The sequence below is a fragment of the Chlorocebus sabaeus genome, chromosome 7, assembly GCF_047675955.1.
Source record: "Chlorocebus sabaeus isolate Y175 chromosome 7, mChlSab1.0.hap1, whole genome shotgun sequence".
NCBI lineage: Eukaryota > Metazoa > Chordata > Mammalia > Primates > Cercopithecidae > Chlorocebus > Chlorocebus sabaeus.
In genome coordinates this window covers 125,144,889-125,167,537 of record NC_132910.1, presented here as the reverse complement: position 1 = coordinate 125,167,537, position 22,649 = coordinate 125,144,889, and the positions used below count along the sequence as shown (strand labels likewise).

Genomic DNA, 22,649 nt, shown 5'->3' with positions numbered 1-22,649 from the left:
CACTTTTATGTTTCAGTACATTGCTTTCCAAATAGATTAGTTCTTCCAAACAGTATCATCTGTCCTTCCACTTTTACTCCTTATCAAATTTACTCCTTATTTTTCACTTTGCTGATCTCATCCTTCTTCCCACTAAACCTTTTCCCAGTCTTTTGTTTGCATTAGGCTATTTTATACTTCCTCCTTAGTCTGAAGCCAATAACAGCAGCATTATTTATAGCTGTTCAGATCACAGAAGAAATGTTCAGGAGGCCAGGCGCGGTGGCTCACGCCTGTAATCCCAGCACTTTCGGAGGCTTACGTGGGCGAATCACGAGGTCAGGAGATCGAGACCATCCTGGCTAACATGGTGAAACCCAGTCTCTACTAAAAATACTAAAAATTAGCCGGGTGTGGTGGCAGGCGCCTGTAATCCCAGCTACTCGGGAGGCTGAGGCAGGAGAATGGCATGAACCCTGGAGGCAGAGCTTGCAGTGAGCCGAGATGGCGACACTACACTCCAGCCTGGGCGACAGAGCAAGACTCCATATCGAAAAACAAAATAAAATTAAAAAAAAAAAAAAGAAATGTTCAGGAAAGAATGAGTCTTTGCAAAACTATCAACAGTCATGCTGGCAATTGGGCAGAGGGAAACTTAACTTTGAATATTAGAATGGTAATTCTGTCATGTAGTCTTGTAACTTTCTGAAGTTTCAATAAACTTAAATATGTTCATCCCCACTGATGTGGAACTTATAGTCTAATTTTGACATTTAACTAATATACGTTGAATTCCTTAACCCGTTTATGCCAGAGGTTGCAATATTTTGAATTTTTGCATGAGTTAAAAATTAGACCTTGGCGATGAACTTGAGCAGTAGGATATAAAGAACTCTCACATGCTTAGTATTCCAATAATGGAACACTAGGCAAAAATGGGTCAATATGTTCAAATAAGATTTAAACAAAATAGATGAATATTGATAGTCTTTTTTTTTTCTGAAATGCACTTATTGACTAAAGATTTGCACTGGGAAATATATTTCTTTGGGATTAGTCAAAATTAGAATCCAGTCCCGAATCTATAACTTATAAACTTTAATTAAATTTCTGTCATATTGAACTTCCCATGGAGGAATGTAAACTCCCTATCTCTAAGGACTATTATGCTTAAATAAACCACAGTTTATGTGAACATCTAGCACAGTGCCACTGCATAGAATTCATTCAATAAATTACACTTCCCTTCCAGAGCATCAAAATCTACATTTTCTGGCCAGGCACAGTGGCTCATGCCTGTAATCCCAGCACTTCAGGAGGCCGAGGTGGGCCAGGAGTTCGAGACCAGCCTGGCCAACATGGTGAAGCATATATAATATACAGACACACACACACACACACGCATGCATATATAGTCTAGAATAAGAAATACATTGTTATAATAAAGGAGGAAAAGTGAAAAATATCATTTCTACACAGCATTAGACCCTGTCTTGTAGATTCATCCTTTGAACTCTTCCATTTGAATAATTGCCCAGTTCTTAACCTGATAATGGATGAGAAAAATAATCCCTTGCCTTCCTCCACCAAAGACCTAAAGATAAATATTACTTTTTAAAAATAAATCTTAAATATTCCCAAATTTTCTGTCTGACTTCATCTTGTTCATGTTGAAAACACAACAGTGGGGTGTCATCAAAGCTGTAATACCTGAAAATAAAAGCATAGTGCCAATACGCATGAACAGAAGTTCTGTTCAGACATGCTGGAAACTTCTGCAGAAACTAACAGAATCTAACTGGCTTCAGTAACTTCAGCCATCTACATCTTTTTCTTCTTATATAAACAATTAATGTTTTGGTTTTCCTTTCTAAAGAAAATCATGTGGAGATTTTATTCATTCTCTCTAAGCCTACTTAATATCAAACTGACACATGACTTAAGTGAATAGAATCTCCGATTTCCTTTCTTGTTCTAGAGCTACTATTAGGTAGGAGAAGTATATCTGAATCCTTGTAAAAAAACACTTCAAAGGAAATTTGTAAGATAAAAACAAGGTAAACACCTGTGTAACCTCTGTTTCAGACTTGTTACCTATTGTATCGTTTTCTTTGCAGTATTGTAAAGCATGAAAAAAATAGGAATTAAGATGTCAAAAAAGAATTTTCCTTTTTTAAAAGTCTGAGCTGGAAGGGATAGGAATTCTTAAATTCAAAAGGAAAACTAAGGTCTGAAATATCAATTTGATCTCACAGGTTTTTTTTTCTTTCTTTCTTTCTTTTTTTTTTTTTTTTTTGGTAGTGATTAAAATAAAACAGGAAAAGTGCCTACACTTGGATATAAGTGGCAAAACAGTAAACTATCAAAAGGATAGCTGTAAACAGTGATTAACAAAATTTAGTGATAGACATTACTAAAGACCAGATGTCCAGCAAACTGAAAATCACCACTTAAACTGGATAAAACATTTATGTGATTTCACACGACACGGAGTTCAGGATTGCTCCGTGATGATATCATCAGGGTCCGGAGTCCTGTCAGCCCTCCCACTGACCATTCTTTATGTCGGTTTCATCTTTAGGATACTAGGAAATACGGGTTGTCCATTTAAGTTATGACATTCACATAGAGCAGGCAATGTAGCCGTTTCTTCTGATTTTTTTAAGAGCAACAAAAAATTTCTCAGTAGCATCCATCCTGTTCCCATCTGTAGCTGATTGCCTTCCAGGTCTCACTGACCAAAACTGGGTTACTTGCTGGTTCTGAAACCAGCCACTGTCAAGGAGAATGGGATTTCCATGACTGAATTAAATGAATTAATCAGTGTCTACATTACATTTGGGCAGACCACCTTCCTCTGTATTGTGTGGAGAGGAGGTAGATACAGGAGCAAAATAGAATTTTTATTAGAAAGAAAAAGAGAGAAAATTAAATCTCTAGGAAATCAAGGGTAAGCACTATTCTATATTCCAAGATCCAAGAGAATTAAACAGAGTAGATAAGTGTGGAATACTGAGACATGAGAACCATATGCAGAGAAGAAGGTTAAATAAATTTTGTGTCCAACATTTAGAAAACAAAAAGAATATATGGAATTATTGACGATGTTGAGAATTGAGTGAAAGTAACAGACATTTTTGGAATACATCCTGTAGCGTAAAATCTCATATTGGGCCACTAAGTGAAGTTTTGCAGATATATGACAAGCTCCACAATGATTAGGCAAACAAAAAGAATCCAGGTTTAATGACTAACTTTAAAAACAAAGCTCTTTTAAAACCTTTCATTGGTAATATTTGCAGAAATCTCCCTAGGTATCTGGAATAGCTATAAAAACTTTGGTGTGTGAAAATATGGTGAAGGATAATGACTATGTTCCTTTTCTCACTTATGCCCCTGGATTAGGTTTCTGTTATCAGTGGAACCTATCTTGGTTTGGATTACATGAGTAAGCAAAATGGAGGTGAAGGCGGCATCATTATCAATATGTCATCTTTGGCAGGTAAGGGCAATTATTACATTAAGTGTAACATTTTCTTATTGGTAATTTGGACCACTGAAACAAATCTTCAAAGCATATTTATTATCAACTCAAGTTTGAAATTAAAAATCTGATTTTTTTGTAGTTCTGTGGAATTTTCTATTGCAAAATATCAAAAGTTTGAAAAATATGTTTATTTCTCTTAATTTAACTTGTGGCTTTTCTAGTTATCTTACTGCAGTAATATTTGAAAACAAAATTATATTTTTTTTAGAGCTGCTGTTTTTCGTAGGTTGTTGTGAGACTCCTAAGCAATAATGCATGTGAAAGCACCTTTGGCAAAGTAAAAAGCATGAAAGTGAAGTTAAGATGTCTCTGCTCCCATGTGATTTTAGTAAGAGTGTGTAACTTTAAAATATGGCATATATCATAGTTAAGATATGTTAAACTAATAAATAAAGCCAAATATATATATTTGTGTGTGTGTGTATATATATATAATGTTAAGATATGTTAAACTAATAAATAAAGCCAAACTTACATATAGTATAAGCATATTCCTTACCCGTACATCAGTCCAAGGCAAGATCCTTGTTGCTGGTACCTCTTCTGTATGCAGGCATTTGAAAACCTGACTGGCAGAAGTTCTGCCGTCTTCAGCAGGGAGCTCCTTCCCTAGAACTGCTGGATTCCTTTTTGTCGAGCAGAAAGAGAAAAAGAACATGGAGCGGGCATGGCTACTCTTTTAAAAACCCCTGCCCAATAACGGCAGACCTTCTGCTCACATTTCAGTATAGAACTTGAGCTCGTGTTTCACCTAACTAAATGCAGTCTTAGTCTGGGAAATGCAGTCTAACTATGTGCCTAAGAGAAGAATGGATTTCAGAGGGCGGCTAATCGTCTTTTCCACAGCATGCAATCCTAAACTATATTATTTTCAGAGCAGTATGATTTAGTATCAGCTGATATCTTATCCCTCAATACTAGCTTTAAACCTCTGACTGGACTTTTTGGAGCAACTGAGTCAAGTGACTTTACTTTTGAAAACTCTAAGGAAAAAATCATCAATGATTCTTGAATAGTTCAAGTGAAGTTGTGAAGTTTAAGAAGTCTGGTCGATATGGACAGCAAATCTAAGTCATCCATGTCCAAAAAAGTCAGACTTTTAAAAATTATCTGTTTGGTTTTAGTCAATGTGGTGATTTCAGAATAGAAATTTCAGCCCCACGCCCCACCCCAACCTTGGCATCCCAGCTGCAGTGATTTGGGAAGTTGGGTTTGGAGGTACCTGTGATTGAACCACTGTCTGATTCTCAGCATTTTTCTCATCCCACTAGGAATGGTTATTTATATCACTGTAAAGCTGCCACCAGAGGAGATTTAGAAATCTCCTTTAGAAGTTCTCAGAAATAAACTAGCATCTCATTTTCTGGGTTGCTTAAAGTCAAAATCATGTCCCTAAAGCTATTATGAACCTATTTCTATACATTTTTGGGGGCAATCAGATTCTTTTTCCTAACGGTACAACTACTTATAACTTATAACATTTAATTCTAATGATACTTTAAAAGAGCATGGGCAATATTTGAAAGGGATATGTGTTCCAGAGAGGGCCAAATGTTAAGCTGTGGGAGACTGAAACCCTAAAATAAATTGGCAAAGCTAAATCTATACTATTTTGAAATAAAATCATAAGAAAAAAACAAGTGACTGGAGAATTAAAAAGAGATACGTAGTATTTTCTTAAAAGTTTATTTAAAAACCCGGGGCTGTGATGAAGGTTGTTAATTCTGTATATTGTTTCTATAAAGCTAAGAGAGCCAGCAAAGCTTGGAGTACCATGAATATTATACAGGGAGCCCCTGGCCTTTATGTCACCAGAGGCACTGATTTCATTCTTTGGAAGGCTGAAAGCCTCAGGGTTGGATCAATTTAGGACGATCTGGGAGAAATTCTCCCAGAGAATGAGAGTACCATATGAGGGTGCTTACTTGCCCCAAAGAGTGTGAATAAAGAAATGCAATGTAGTATTACTGCCTTTTATCTGATTAAAATATTCAAATATATAATATCATTTATTGAGCATTGTTTAACTGAAATCATTTTAAACACTGTACATTATCTCATTTAATCCTCACAACAATCCTGTGAGGTAAAATTCGATAATTTGCATTTTGAAAATGAAGAAACTAAGGCAGGAGAAGTATGAAATGTCTTGCCTAAGCTTACACATCAAGTAAGCCTCAGAACTGGAATTCACATGCAAATAGCCTGGTACAAGTCTTCTTAGAATTTTAACCACTAGATTATCTGTCTGTCTCTAATATCTATGAGTTTGTTTGTTAATCTACCTGTATTTATCTCAGCCTAACAGAAAAGTAACAGCAACTGAAATCGTTTGACTTGAATAAACCCTTGCAATTTGCTCGTCTCTTCAGGCTTCCTGGGCACAGCTCTAATCTCATGGCTGCATTACTAAACCTTCAGTGAAATCTTAAGCTTTTGCTCCATTTGACACTTCCAGTAAAGTCCTAAAAATATTTGGGGAGCTTACCGGTGTCACAAGTCAAAACATGCCATTGAGCAGAGCAGTTTAAGGCTTGCAATTTGATGTCCACTTTGCTTTGTTGGCTAGGAGCTTGCTTTAGCTCACTGCCACCGGTCCCCCACCCCTGGGTGTTAATCCTCTTCTTACCTATGTTAGATACAACATTTGCAATCATGTGTGGTCATTTCTCTGTTTATGCAGATAAAACGATGACTTGATAAAAATTCAGTGGTAACATTGCTTTGGTTTTAAATTACTTTCCTGGCACTGGTACAATTTAATGAATAATATTGCATTACAAACTGCTTCTCCCTCTGATTTTCCTCCACATGTACAAGGCAACACTATGTAAAATGGTTAAATAGCTTAAGTTTATCATTGTTCCCTCTGCTTGGCTTATTACTCTCTCCATTTTCAGAAGTTGTCCTCAGCACCCTCCCTTTGTAATTCCAGCCTCCACCCCTCTTGTGTTTATGCTGTTTCCTCATTGCCGCTGGCCAGTGTGGACAGTCTATTTCCTTTCCCATCCAGGGCTCCCACTAACATGCTTTCATCTCACAAAGTCTTAAAATGAATTGCCTTGTATTTTATCCACCAACGGAGAGCCTCCAGTTCTTCCCATAATGAAATTAGTTTGATAAAAGTCAGGATATTGTAATAATGGGAGAAGGCAAAAGAGGACCCCTCCATCTTTATCATTCCTGCAGAAATGGCATCAACAATTTTATGCCCTTGAGTCATAGCACGTAGGAAGAGGTGAGAGGACCAAAATAATCTTGAAGGAGTTATCAGAGTACTTCTAATATTTGACTACTCTGTGTTTTCCAAACCTTGCTTCCTGACAGATTTTTTTTCTCCTGTTTTTCTCCATACCGCTTACTCTATTGAAGGAATGGCTGTGGGTGATATTCAATATTCATCTCAACGGGGCCTATCCTCGTGATCTCTGGCGTGGGTACGGTGGAGTCCTTCACTGTCACAGTAAAACCTTAAGTTGGCACACTGGTTTGAGTAGAGAAGTTAATGAGTAATGACCACTGACGCAGACAGAGTATCAAATGCAATTAATAGGTTTAATAAACAGGAGCAGTTAAGTAGACAATGATTCCTCAGCAGATTATGGGATGGGTGTGCTCTAGTCTGGAGTTCCACAAGTTGTTCTGAGTGTTGTTAACCCACATGGACTTTTCTACACGAGTTTTTATTTATAAACGTAATATACAAACAGACACTAATTTTGCTGCATCCATCCTGAACTATTAAAACAAAGTTGGAAGGAACAATAGAAGAACAAAGTCTGGTTTAATGCGGATAATCAAACAGCTGTGCTCCATTAAAACATCCCGTAAGAGTCAAATGCACTCCATTTGTTTGTTTGTTTGTTTGTTTTGAGACAGAGTTTCACTCTTGTCACCAAGGCTGGAGTGCAATGGCAGGATCTCAGCTCACTAAAACCACCACCTCCCAGATTCAAGCAATTCTCAGTCTCCGCAGTAGCTGGGATTACAGGCGCATGTCACCACGCCTGGCTATTTTGTGTGTGTATGTGTTTAGCAGAAACGGGGTTTCACCATGTTAGCCCGGCTGGTCTCAAACTCCTGACCTCAGGTGATCCGCTTGCCTCTGCCTTCCGAAATGCTGGGATTACAGGCGCACTTCCTAAGTATTTAATTGCTTCAAACTGTGGGAAAGGAAAAGTAATTGTCACAGGAAAAGGAGCCTACCTACCGACTCTGCTACATACTCAGTTAGTGAGGCTGTGGTGTTCATTCGGGACACTCTCTGTCACTCAGTAGCATTTTGTGAGAGATACCATGAGGGTCTTATTTACTCAAAATTGAAAACACTGGAGTCTCCAGAAAATATTTTAAAATCATAGAAAATTTTCAGCATGTCTTAAGTAACAACCGAGTGGCATAGCCGCTTGTGCTGTAAGTTTTATCTATAATAATATAATTAGCTCATAGTTTGTGTTAAGGTAGAAGTGCTAAAATTACTACCTTAAATAAAAAATTCAAGTTCATCAAACATATGTTGAGCATTTGCAGAAGGGAAATGGAGATATGAAAGGAACTAGGCAAAGTTTCTACCCCAAGAGCTGTTTATCAGTGTCTGTTATCGAGATGACAGTACCAAATCATTTCCATGGCATAAAGTGTTTAAACAGAAGCATGGGCCAGCTGTGATGGCTCACACCTATAATCACAATGCTTTGGGAGGCCGAGGCAGAAGGATCACTTGAGACCAGGAGTTAGAGACCAGCATGGGCAACAGAGTGAGACCTGATCTCTATAAAAAATTTTAAAAATTAGTTGGGTGTGGTGGTGCACACTAGTGGTCCTAGCTACTCAGGAGGCTGAGGTGGGAGGATTTCTTCAGCCCAGGAGTTCAAAGCTGCAGTGAGCTATCATTGTGCTACTGCACTCCAGTCTGGGCAACATATTGCCACCTTGTCTCTCAAAAAAAAAAAAAAAAAAAAATCAAAAAACCCAGAAGCATGATATTTAAGTTGCAAGGCCTTGGGACTCCAATAGCCTGAAGAATGGACTAGAATATCCAGAAATTCCAAGTGAAATAAAACATTGATCGTCGTCTTCTATCTCCAGGCCAAAAGTAAGAAAATGGCATGGTACCATCCTCTACTACTGCTCTTGTGATAAGGCAGCGGGTCTAACACATATTTAGCAATTGCCAAGCTCCAGGCATTGTGGTAAACCTTTGGCTTTATGACATTCACATTTAACTTTGACAAGTCTCTACAACAGAGGTCAGTTTATCTCCAACTTATACTTGAACAATGAATCTTAAACAGATCCTGAAAAGTGTGGGAATTAGCAGTGGTAATAAAAGCAATTTTATTTTGCTCCATTTTAGCCTGTGTCATAGAGTGGATGTACTGTTCCTATGCTGTGAATCATAAGTGCTCAGATGCCAACTGTCATGAGTATGGGAGCCACCCTTCCTGCTTAGTGCTGGCAAAGTTCGCCCATGTCAGTCTGCAGAGTCCATTTTGCTCTCTTTCGGCTTAAAATAGTTAAAAAGACACATATTAGAAGTCATCAGTAGGAATGATCAAATATTTGTAAATGAGGCATTTTGAAGGATAGATGAGAGATTCGGGGTTTCTTAACATAGGAAGGAGAGGGCTACTGAGAAACAAATACTCTTCTAGAACAGCGCTTCTTAGACTTCATGTGTCTAGGGACTTTGTCAGATGCAGATTCTGATTTCAGGACGGAGATGGGTCCTGAAATCCTGCTCCCCCCTCATACCGCTCCTTGAACCACATTTTAAGAAGCCAGCCAATAGATGCATAGGGATGGATATTCTTTGAATGGCTAAGGGCGATTCTCTCAGTTTCCTCTGTCCACAGCCTGGGCAATGACTGAACACTAGTAGCAGCTGTCTGAATCACTGGGAATTGCTATTAGACATATCTTTCTGGGAAGATTTTTTGTTATAGAACATACAGTGGTTTTATGAAAGCATGTGTCACTTTTTTTTTTTTTTTTTTTTTTTTTTTGAGACAGAGTCTTCCTCTGTCGTCCAGGCTGGAGTGCAGTGGCGCGATCTCGGCTCACTGCAAACTCGCCTCCCGGGTTCACGCCATTCTCCTGCCTCAGCCTCCCGTGTGGCTGGGACTACAGGCGTCCTCCACCTCGCCCGGCTAATTTTTTTGTATTTTTAATAGAGACAGGGTTTCATCGTGTTAGCCAGGATAGTCTCAATCTCGTGACCTCGTGATCCACCCACCTTGGCCTCCCAAAGTGCTGGGATTACAGGTGTGAGCCACCACGCCTGGCCGCATGTGTCACTTTTTAATGTCGTATCACACTCTAAAGCATGACTTAATGACAACCATAAGAATGAAAAAATAAAAATAAAAAAAACAGTCGTCAGATAAGGTGTTCCATTATGCGGAAAATCACAAATGAGGAAGTTCACCAGTTACTTTGGTCAACTGTATGCACGAACCATAGATAAATATTTATCACTAGTTCTCTCTTTTTTCTTCAAGTTAGAGAAGTGGTGGTTAAAACAAACAGACGGGTACACTTTTTTTGTTGGTGGTGGTTGTAAAGACAATGTGACAGCTTTAGATTCCTGCTTTTTTAGCATAGTAACGGAACTCCAGCTTATCATAAGAGGGTCAGCATCCTTAGATTCACAATATATTTTTCTAAGTTGAATTTTCAGCATTTATATATAGTCCATTTTACGTGGTTTCTCTCTCCTTAAAAGCAAATCATGTTTGTGGATTTAGTATGACTGCCCTGTCTGAGATTTCTGTTTTTGCAAAAAAAAAAAAAATCTTTTTGAGCTTTTTGCCTTGTGTGAAATGAAGAGATTAAAATTGGCTTTTGTAAATATGGGTAGAAAGATTATGAAGAATAGAAGAACTAATGTAGAGATGGAATTTAAATTTTATTTTTCTAAATGACTTTCTTTGTTCTATCAGTCCACATGTAATTTTCAGATATTTTAAATGCTTTCAGGTATTTTAAATGCTATATATAGTATCTCATCAGTCCAATCATTTATGTTATTATCCTGAGTGGTTTTAGAAAATGTTTCTTTGTTTTGTGGGTAGAATTTCTCCCTCTACTGATTTTTTTTTCTGTAACTTTACAGTTATGACAGACATAAATCTGCTACTAATTGTACTTAGTATATTTTAAAAAGAGCCATTTTGTATTTCTGTAAATAAACTTGCACAATGGTGGGCCTATCAGAAGTACTGAAAGATACTATTCTGAACTATTTTAATATAAGGTATCCATTTTTAAGCACAAAGACAAGATTTCTCACAATGTTAAACAAAATGCCATTTCTTTAAAAGCAGACTGTTCTCACATGGTCACGATCCCTTGTTTTGTTGTTGGTGCTATTCTTAAATCCCTTAATATTGTGACAAGATATTTCCATGTGCTCCCTAATTTTGAGAATTATTTTGCAAGATTAAAAAAAAAAAAAAACATATTCATTACAGCAGCTGGTCCTATAGTCATTTTACTGGTATCTGGCTATTCAACCAGTAGAATTCCACCTTCGCCCTGCAACAGGGGTCCTCCCATTGGTTTTACACATTTCAGTTGAGTGTATTTAAAATATTGCTTCATTGGACTTTGCACTTAAAAGGAACTAAACACATAGTACTTATGTGAATTTACTTCTGTAGAGCCTGTTGATTTAGGATTAGAAACAGTCCAGTTTACCAAGGTTCAGAAATCAAACCAAATTAGGACACTATGCCAGAATTGTGGCATTTTAGTGCAAAAGATACATTTTCATTAAAAACTACAATGTGGATGAACTGATAAATAAGTCAATAAAATCATTATTTGAGGAGTTTCATCTGGTTTACTCTTGATGTTGTATAGTCTATAGGTTTGGACAAAGGTATAATAACATATATCCACCACTATAATATCAAACAGAATGGTTTACTACCCTAAAAATCCTGTTCTCCACCTGTTCATCCCTTCCTCCCAGCAGCTCCTGATAACCACTGATCTTTCAACTGTCTCCACCGTTTTGCCTTTTCCAGATGTCATATGGTTAGAATCATACAGTACGTAGCCTTTTCAGGTTGGCTTCTTTCATTTAGTAATATGCCTTTAGATTTCCTCCGTATCTTTTCATGGCTTGATAGCCCTTTGTCAGAGTTGAGTATTATTCCATTATCTGAATATAAGACAGTTTATTTGTTCATTCAATGACTAAAGGGCACCTAGATTGCTTCCAAGTTTTGGCAGTTATGAATAAAGCTGCTCTAAGTATCCACACACAGATTTTTGGGTAAGCATGTTTTCAGTGCTTTGAGTAAATGCCAAGGAACTGAATGTTGGATTGTATTGTAAGAGAATGTTTACTTTTGAAAGAAATTGCCAAATTGTCTCCCAAAGTGGCTGTGCCATTTTGCATTCGCACCAGCAGTGAATTAGAGTTCCTGATGCTTGACATATTCGTCAGTATTTGGTGTCTTCAGCATTTAAACTTTAGCCATTCTAATATGTGTAGTAGAATCTCATTGTTGTTTTAATTTGAAATTTTTCTATAACATCTGATATTTATCATGTTTTCTTTTTTGTTTGTTTTTTTGAGACAGAGTCTCACTGTGTTGCCCAGGCTGAGCACCACTATAGTTTCAGGAGAGAAAACTGCTAGGAAATATTACAAGAAATAACCCAAGGCTCCCTCTCTAGAGTTCAAGGCAGAGTAAGAGGTCTTGGCTTGAGATAAATATTTTAAATTTGAGTGTGTGTGTGTGTGTGTGTGTGTGTGTGTGTGTGTGTGTGTCATACAAAGATTTAGAGAGACAAATTGAGAGAATTAATTTTTATCCTCAGGAGTGAATACAATCATGTAGGGAAAGAGTGTTCACAGAAAAGCAAAGAGGACCAGGGATATCTCTGGAGTTTTCCAACATGTTTAGGGGTCTAGTCAAGAAAGAGGAGCCAGTAAAGGACATGAAGAAGGAGCTGCCAGTGAATGTGAGATAGGTGACTAGTCTGGAGAAGGAAATGTTTCAAGGAAAGCGTGACTGTGCTAGTTGCTGCTAAGGAAGGGATCAAGCAAAATGAGACAGAGATTTAGCCTTAGCAAGCCATTGCTCATTCGCAACCCCCATAAGATCTGTTTGACTGCAGTGATCAGATGAAAGCCGATTGGAATGAATTGGCTACTTGGGAGACTGAGATGGGAGGATTGCTTGAGCCGAGTAGGTCAAGGCTGCAGTAAGCCATGGTCGTGCCACTGCACTCCAGCCTGGACAATAGAGCTGGGCCCTGTCTCAAAAGACAGAGAAGGGGGCGGGAAAGAAGGGAGGGAAGGAGGAGGGGAAAGAGAGAGAGAAAGAGAGAAAGTGAGGCCAGGCATGGTGGCTCATCCCAGCACTTTGGGAGGCCAAGGCTGGTGGATCACGAGGTCAGGAGATCGAGACTTTTAATTTTCTTAAACTTTGGAGGCATTGTTCAAGACTGATTGGTAACAGGAAATTGCATACTAATTTATAGTGAAGACTAATAATCTCCAAGACTCTCTGAAGATTCAAATTCCTTCTGCCACTAGGAAGCTTTAAAAATGTATAATATATACTTTTTATATATATTCTTATATTCAATTTAAAAGTTGAAAATTAGATGGTAATTTACTGACTTTAAAGATGATTTTCTTTGTGTTTTTCATACCATTTACTTTCCTTGATTTTCCAGAAGGCCTGGGGAGGCAGAAAAACACATATAACTCTTGGCTATATCACTCAGTGTAACTTAGTTCCTATAAATTCTGGACGGCATGGGTCATGGAGCATGACCTTCCTGGCCAACATGGTGAAACCCTGTCTCTACTAAAAATACAGAAATTAACTGGGCATGGTGGCACACACATGTAGTCCCAGCTACTTGGGAGGCTGAGGCAGGAGAATCACTTGAATCCCGGAGGCAGAAGTTGCAGTGAACAGAGATCGGGTCACTGCACTCCAGCCTGGTGACAGAATGAGATACCGTCAAAAAAAAAAAAAAAAAAAAAAAGAATAAAAGAAAGAAAGTGAAAGCAATGGAAGGGTAAACATTTTGCATAACAGTGAAAATGTGATTAGAATGTTACAAGATTCATAAAACCAACTGCCATTTAAAAACTGCAAGTAATTTCTTTTACATTCCAGTTGCATTTACAAATCTGCCTTTAAGAAAAGTATGTATGTTGTCCTTGCTTATTACCAGAACCCACAAAACAGTATATTTCTTTTGCTCTAGGATACCTTGAACTAGCTGGGGTTCCAAGGTTCATCCCCTCTGCATATGTAACAAAAATTCATTTCAAATTCATCTTTGACAACCCTATGAACAAAGTCTTTGTACTTCTTGTGGCTATGTGAACTAGTTTATCTCTGATAAAGGTTCATGCTGCATTTCCTGCTGTATATGAACATTGTCCTACAACCACTGCCTTGTCTCATAAACATTTAAGGAATGGGCAAAGCAGAGACTAACAAGAACCAAAAGCAGCAACTCCTGGTTATACTTTTTTATTCCCTTTATCTTCCACTCCTAGTATACCTATATAGCCTGTGGAAACATCATAAATTCTTGTTGACTGACACTGACAAACTAATTAACTTACATATTTTACTTAACAACAACAACGACAACAAGACAAGCCACATATTAACAACACTTCGAAATCATTGGGTGGACACACTAGGTGTGATCTACCATCCTCGGGGATTTAAACTGCCCTTGTGCAAACATACTTTATAAATTGAGACCTGGCAGGCACCCAGGGAGTGGTTAAGGTCTACATTTATTGCTGAACTTTGGCTCAGCACCCTCAAATGATGGGCGGCATTCTGGGAGTAGTTAGCTGGGTGGAGATGAGCATGTGTCCGCAGAATAATTTGGTATTATTAGCATGACATTTGATATTAAATATAGTATAATAATCGGGGATCACTGTTTCTTGACTCAGAGAAGTCACAAACGTAAAAAGCATGAAAACAAGTTAAGCCAAATTAGTTAAAACCAAATACAAGAATGACTCTGCTTCAATTTGACTGCTGATTAGATAATTAACAATTATGAGAAATACGCTTGATAGTAATAGTTACTACAGTAAAATAGGTTTTTATTGTTGTTGTTTCGTGTCTTTCTGGAGAGCTGAGCTAGGCTGGAGTTGGGGGAGAAGAGATGCTCTAGGTATATGCTATAATACTGTTTTTTCTCTCCAGACCATGAATTTAATCAGTTACTATTGTGCATATGTGGAAAATTAAAAATTAAAACATTCTGTAATTGATTGAATTTCATAGTTGACTATATAATTATGAAAGCAAATAAAATAGGACCATAATTATTTATTTCTGTCTTCCTAAGTCATAGGACAAAGATCTAGGCATCTACAACAGATCAAATAAAAAGAAGTTAACTTTTAATTTTCTTAAACTTTGGAGGCATTGTTCAAGACTGATTGGTAACAGGAAATTGCATACTAATTTATAGTGAAGACTAATAATCTCCAAGACACTCTGAAGATTCAAATTCCTTCTGCCACTAGGAAACTTTAAAAATGTAGAATATATACTTTTTATATATATTCTTACATTCAGTTTAAAAATTGAAAATTAGATGGTCATTTACTGACTTTAAAGATGATTTTCTTTGTGTTTTACATACCATTTACTTTCCTTGACTTCCCAGAAGGCCTGGGGAGGCAGAAAAACACATATAACTCTTGGCTGTATCACTCAGTGTAACTTAGTTCCTATAAATTCTGGACGGCGTGGGTCATGGAGCACATAAACTACACTTAGGCTACTGGGTTTTACAAAGCTATCTGGTTTTATGTTACTCTGTTATTCAGATTCATCTGAAATTGAAATTATCACAAAATATTCATTTGCATTGTCATTATTGGGTATAGTCTGCTTATTTTTTAATCAAAGCATTTCAGTGTTATATTCGTTTGTTTCAGGACTCATGCCCGTTGCACAGCAGCCGGTTTATTGTGCTTCCAAGCATGGCATAGTTGGATTCACACGCTCAGCAGCGGTGAGGCCACGACAACCATCATATCTCATTTTCTCTTTGCACACATGCATAAAACATGAATTCTGTAGAGAGGAATCACTTGAGAAATCAATTTTTTTGGATAAAATATGGAAAAATAGCATACCTCCATCTCAATTATAAAAATAGTTATCAGATCACATAAAGGACCAAATAAATAATAGATCATTTTTAAATGATGTAGATTCTAAATACAGATGTCTTATTAAAAAATGTATTAAGGATAAGTAATGGGGAGATAGTACTTATTTACAAAAATGACCCCAAATGTAAATATTATTAACTTCAGGTTTTCTGAAATGCAAGATGCAATAGGCCCCAGCCATTATTTGTCACCAGTGATACGATGAAAATGACTGAAAACATGGAGCCAGAAGGAGGGGTGGGGCCAGACCTTTATTTGATAGAGTGGTCAAGGATAATGTCTCCATGGAGGCCTAGGGTGAAAGGTGTACAATACTTTAGACCTAATTAATCACATGCATTGATAGCATGAGGTAAGAATGCCTGCCTTTTTATAATTCACAAAAGAGCAGCTTGAATGGGGCCTGGCAAGCAAGGGGAACGTAGTTTGAGGTATGACTCAAGACCCCAGCACAGGAGCCAGACCAAAAGCAGCTATGGGTCACTGTTGTGAGCTTGGATTTTATTTCAAGGGCAACCATCCATGGGGCTTTTACACACAGGAGTGATAAGATCATATTTCGTTTGTTTGAAGACCATTCTGCCTGCTTTTGGAAATTGTATTACAAAGGACAAGTGAAAAAGCAGAAAGAACAGTTGTAGAGGGGCTCTGGGTGGTTCATCTAGGTAAGACAAAGAGAGGATCTAGAGAGAGAAAGAGAAAAATATTAGTAATCAAAGAATTAGTAGGAGACAGAAAAAACAGATGCACAAATGTTAACTGTTCAGTCAAAATGGAACGTAAGTAGTTCTCACACTCTTACATTGATTGGAAATTATTACTTAATTTGAAAAGACATAATCTTCAGACAGACTTCTTATAAACACATAAAGCTGTCTTACAAAGCAACGTAAACCTTAAAGACCAGAAATTTTATATTTAAGATTACAAGACTGGAAACTTCTCCAGTCAATTCTCATTATTCATGGTAGTTATGTTCCACAAAGTCACTTGCAAACACTACATTAGTGACTACTGAACCGTTGCTTTTAGGGGAAATACAGGATTAAGTTCCTGAAAGCCTCTGGTCACAAAATTCCAATCAACCAGTCAATACATAACCTTATTTTATGTGTATTCCTGTTTAAAGAAACCTTATTTATTATATGTTGTATGAACATTGAACTCATTACTAAAACACTTATTACTCATGCCTGAACAAAGTTTATCTAACACAAATATTTTCTGTACAGGACATCAGTCTTCTTACACTAAAGAACACTACACAGCACTTCTGCAGTGGGTTTAGCAGCCATTTTAAACAGCAGAATCACCAATAAGAAAGCACAAAATTAGAAAAATATGGCACCGCAGAGTCTAGTCTTACTTGACCTTAGCATGAACATGCACATCAGTGACTCAAATTTCTCACTGCCCTGTGCATGTCCACAAATAACCACGAATGCTCCACAAGTATTGATTTCCAGGGTTACAGGTAAATTTTAGCAAGCAAATTTAACAAATTTGTTTATATGTAACCCATGAATAATGAGAATTGACTAATTTTTTAATAATTGCAAATAAAATCAGTAGTTGATAAATTAAGCCAAATAATGTTAGTCTGAAAATACTTAAATTGTCTTCCAGATAGGGCAGATTATTAAGAGTGCCTTTAGAATCAAAGTTCTAAAGATTTTCACTAAAAGTATTTTTAATTAAGTATTATTTGTTATACAACCACAATATCTGAAAGAAAACTTGGGATATTAATTCTAAGTCTTGGCTGCTTAGCTTCAGGTTCCTGCAGAGTTCAGTAGATAAGAGAAGTTTACATAATTGTTTCCAGGAGTTGTCCAGTAATACTGATTTTTAAAAAATTAATTAGGTGAGACTTTCAGGAATTAATATAATACTTTAGGTATGTGTTATTTTACTATCTACTTACCAGTCATTGTTATATAGCTGGGAGGATATCTGACTAGTATTTTTTACATCAGAGAACTGTAAGATGCTTTAATGATCAGTTTGTCCTGTATTATATGTTTATGAAACCGCTGAAACCTACAACCTTCTAATTGGCAGTTGGCTGCTAATCTTATGAACAGTGGTGTGAGACTGAATGCCATTTGTCCAGGCTTTGTTAACACAGCCATCCTTGAATCAATTGAAAAAGAAGAAAACATGGGACAATATATAGAATATAAGGATCATATCAAGGATATGATTAAATACTATGGAATTTTGGAGTAAGTAAAACTGTATCTATTTTCTTTTAAATAATGAAACAAAGCATTTTTTAGACAAGCTATAAAAAGGGGCAAATAAGCTTATACGGTTGAGAAATGAACGCAAGCTTCAAACTTTTGGTTTGGCAAACTCTCTGGGAGAAAATTTTTTTTCCGGATGTGTGAATAGAATGTAAGTTTATACATTATGAATGTTACTTTGAAATATGTAAAATGTTTCATTACTACCAACAGTTGTAAAGTTGACATTTAGTCACCTTTGAAGGCAATGATACCTTCTCTGCCTGAATTCCAAGCAATATTCAAATATACTCTTTGTGAAATATTGTAAGTTTCGTAACTTCAACCACTTTTATAAGAAATAGTTGATACACACACATACTTTCTCAATGAATTGTGTCTGAATTAGAGTAGTTGAGGATTTCACAGCACAGAATCATAGTTATCATGTTGAAGGAATCAGACCTGAGATCAAATCTTGGCTCTAGCACTAATCATGAACTTAGCCATCATACCTCTAGATGCTTCAATTTTCTCACATATAAAATAGAGATAATAGTATGACAAACTTAGGGACTTTGAAAAACTTAAAATGATATATGTAAGGTACTTAAAACAGAAACTGGCAAAAAATAAAATTTTCAGTAAATGCTAGCTGTTTTCAATCATATTACTACACTAATAACATCTATATCTGGTAAGTCTAAGATCTACTGGTATGATAAAGATGACAAAATGATCATTTGCTCAGTGAAAATAATGAGTATAAATTCCTCCTGCCAAAATGATAGAAGGTTACAGCTAAATTTATCAAATGATTTAGTTAATATCAATAGAAAAAAATCTAATTGAATAAATTAGATAAATAAGATATCTAATATGTAATTAAATAAAAATTGGAAGTAGCAATAGCTTAATGACACACATTTCCTTATAACATGTTCAAATTAATAGATTCTTCAGAAAATAACTTAAAATGAAGTGGTAACGTGCTTCATTCTTTCGTCTCAAAATACTGTTTTCTTTATTTTTAGCCCACCATTGATTGCCAATGGATTGATAACACTCATTGAAGATGATGCTTTAAATGGTGCTATTATGAAGATCACAACTTCTAAGGGAATTCACTTTCAAGACTATGATGCAACTCCATTTCAAGCAAAAAGTCAGTGAACAGCTTATGTGTTAGCCGTAGCCGGAAATCAGCACCAATGGCTTATATTCAGACCCTATCTTCATTTGAATATAGCTTTTAAATGAAATGTTACAGTTTTAAGTTTTCCTTCATGCATTTGATGATAAATATTTTCTAAATTTTGAGTGAAGTATATGGATAAAACGTTACGAACTATTGCAAATGTGACATGGACCAAAGCTAGGTTGTAATCTCAATAGTCTAAAAAATGATCAAAACAAATGATATTCAAGGAATATTCTGCCTTTCAGAAAGTGTATTTATATCTGTGCTTCATAAATATTAATGCTCTTCAGAACATCATTTTAAAGGAGATACTTGAATTGTTATTTAAATCAAACCAGATGTAAAACACTCACATACGTAAAGTTCATACTTTAAAAGAGGAAAGCTACTTAACAACGACAAATATTTCATAATAATAATTTCTACTTATATACCATCTTTCAACTGAACATTTCAGTTCTTCCAAGAGCTTCTTAAAGTAGCATATTTTGGGGGCAGTAGTTAAGGAATAAACTACAGTGTAAACATATCCCAGATGAAAACTGATGTATGGAAAAATGACAGAAAGTAACCGATTGACACTGTTGATTCACAGTTCAGTCTCCCATCTGGGAAAGATATTTCTTTCCTCTGCTCACTTTAAGAACTTTAACTGACTCCAAAAATCTCAGGAATTAAACTTTTAACAGTTAAAGCAATAAAGAATAGTTAGTACTCCAAAAAATGTTATATTTAAGATATGCTCAACAAGAAAAAAATGCAAATGTAACATTTTTTCAAATTACTTCTTTGTTGACTTGTACAGATTTCGAAAGTGCCTATCTTTCAATACAACTTTTTTGTTCTTATCTCCATAAATTACTTAGTCTTCGATGTATAGGTGTCGAGGAAATGAAACCAATTTTGCCACAGACACAACTGTAAATGTTTTTGTACCTATGCTGAAACTCATAACAACACAAAGGTAAAGATAGCTGTGAGGTTTTGCTTTTTTTTGTTGTCAGCTAGCTTAAAAATCATTAAACACACTTGCTTTGGGTAACACTCTTTACAAGCAGTAATTAATGCTAATAACAGTGAAAGCACAAGATTTCCAAATCAGTCGTTTTCTCAAAAAAGTGTTGGATAAATGACTCACCCTGTCTGCTAACTCCAGACCTCCCAGCTTGAAGCAAAATCTATCCATGTGAGATTGATATGGATTTCCTAGAAGTACTGGAATGTTATCATATCTTGCCCTATTTTAATTCTGCTATAGAAAACTATTGCCTTCACTTTTAAGGATTAATTTGAATATGAATAACTGTAGTCTAGATTTTCATTTAATGTGTTAGAGACAAAGTAGTGAACATCAATGAACATCTGATAGAGATAAATTGTAATCAGGCACAAGCTTGTTTGTATGTTCTGGCAGTGACCAATCAGCGAATGATGTAGGTATGCCCAGTATCACTTATCTTCTGTATTTTTCTTCTGTTGTGTAAATACTATAAACTTTTATGGATAATTTTTGGACTAGTAGCCTTCAATATACATTCTGCTTTGAATTAATTTTTTCAGATCAATAAACTATGTAGGCATTTAAAACCAAATCTCAACTAGAACTGAAAAATGTGAGTTACATAAGTTAAAAACTTACATTAAATCTTATCTTCTATAGGTAACTCTAAATAAATTCATACTGTTATATCTCTCTGTATACCAGTTGAGAAAATAATTAAATTGAAGTGTGGGGGAGGGGGACCTTGGTTTCTTGTATTTTTCAGTGAATATGCTAATGTAAATGGTATATTTTTGAAATGTGTTTTTCTTAGTAAAATGAAGTGGTACTCTTAGAACAGCAACACTAGAAACACGTAGACATTGAGAAAAAGTTCGAGACTTCATAATGACATTGAAATGTCCTACAAATTTTATTTTCTCATATAAAAATAAATTTAGACACGTGTAATATCATTTAACATTCAAGTGATTATATGACAATTTCTCCTTACTTTTGCTCTCTTTATAAATTTAGCACACTGAAGAGGTCTGAGAATGCAAATTTTGAAAGAAGTTCAAGGTATTTCACATACTAAACATCATCAGATGGTTTTTCTTAAATTAGAATTTCAAAAGGGAAATGTACTTGTATGTAGGTAAAGGTGATTGGATCCAGGGTCACAGTTGTTGTCATAAGGTCTCCATCTCCTTTTCTCTTGTTAGTATCCCTTCTGGGCAGGTCTCTCACATGATGACTTCCCGGATCTACAGGCCTGATTCCCAGCAGCTTCCAGTCCACCAAAACAAGAACTGATTTGGCCTTGCCTAGTTTATATGCCCACTACTGAGACAGGCCTTGTGGTCAGAGAGATAGCTACTCTGCCTGCCCAGAAGGAGATGGCATACCTCCCCAGAGCTGGTAGAATTATGGAGTGGGAGGGAGACAGGAGAGGTGGGCAGGACATTGACCTGAGTCCTATGGACTAAGACAAGGAGATGGAAAATTTCCAAAGGGAAAATTACACTGTCATTACCAGAAAGGTGAATACATGTTGAGGTGACAAAAACAATAGCCGCTGTAGAGAAAGAAAGAGTGAGCAAAAGATGAGTTACCTCTTGATCCTTTGGATAAGTTTGCATACATCTTGGTTCCTAAAACATGCCTAGATCTATGTTTTCAAAGTGTGTGCAAAACTGGATCACTCTGGATAGGGTATGATAAAAGAGGAGATAATGAATAGAAAATATAGGAGGCATCTCATGCATATATGATTCTCCTCATTCTTGATATAAAATATATTTCTCATTGTGAATCACAATGAAAAAGGTTCAAAAGCTACTTGCTTTAATATTGACTGCAAAACTGCAATCATTGCCTCTAGACTTGCTTTGTTTTTGAGATTCTGAATATATGACCATCTTAATTCTACCATTACATTCAAGCTTATTAACATCCTTTCTTTTTTCTTTCCTTTCGTTCCTTTCCTTCTTTCTTAGACAAAGTCTCATTTTGTCACTCAGGCTGGAGTACAGTGGCATGATGTGGCTTACTGCAGTCTCAACTTCCTGAGCTCAAGTGATCCTCTGGCCTCAGCCTCCCAAGTAGCTAGGATCACAGGCATGTGCCACCATGCCTGGCTAGCTTTTGTATATTTTTAAAACTCCTCCTGCCTTGGTATTGGCACCATTTCTAATTCTTCCTACTAAAATCTCATTGTCAGCATATAGTTACATTAAATTTTATAAGATTTCTAAGGTTATCTTTGAACTATGAAACTACCTTTTCCCCACAGTTTTTAAGTAACATTTCCACACATAACATTCACTCATTCAACAAATAACAATTGGCTGGGTGCGGTGGCTCCCGTCTGTAATCCCAGCGCTTTGGGAGGCCGAGGCAAGTGGATCACCTGAGGCAAGGAGTTCGAAACCAGTCTGCCCAACATGGTGAAACCTCATCTCTACTGAAAAACAAACAAACAAAAACGTACAGAAATTAGCTGCACGTGGTGGCGGCTGCCT

The 22,649-nt window shown here is 36.4% G+C and overlaps 1 protein-coding gene across 1 annotated transcript in view; it reads left to right on the top strand.

Moving 5' to 3' along the window:
• Positions 1-20,844, top strand: part of HPGD (15-hydroxyprostaglandin dehydrogenase) — a 30,728-nt gene extending 9,884 nt beyond the window's left edge. The window contains exons 4-7 of the mRNA XM_008000290.3: positions 3,385-3,481; positions 15,480-15,556; positions 17,781-17,944; positions 18,979-20,844. Of these exons, the coding sequence (XP_007998481.1) occupies positions 3,385-3,481; positions 15,480-15,556; positions 17,781-17,944; positions 18,979-19,117 (477 nt within the window). The 3' untranslated portion in view covers positions 19,118-20,844. The remainder of the gene's footprint in view (positions 1-3,384; positions 3,482-15,479; positions 15,557-17,780; positions 17,945-18,978) is intronic.
• Positions 20,845-22,649: the final 1,805 nt, after the last annotated feature.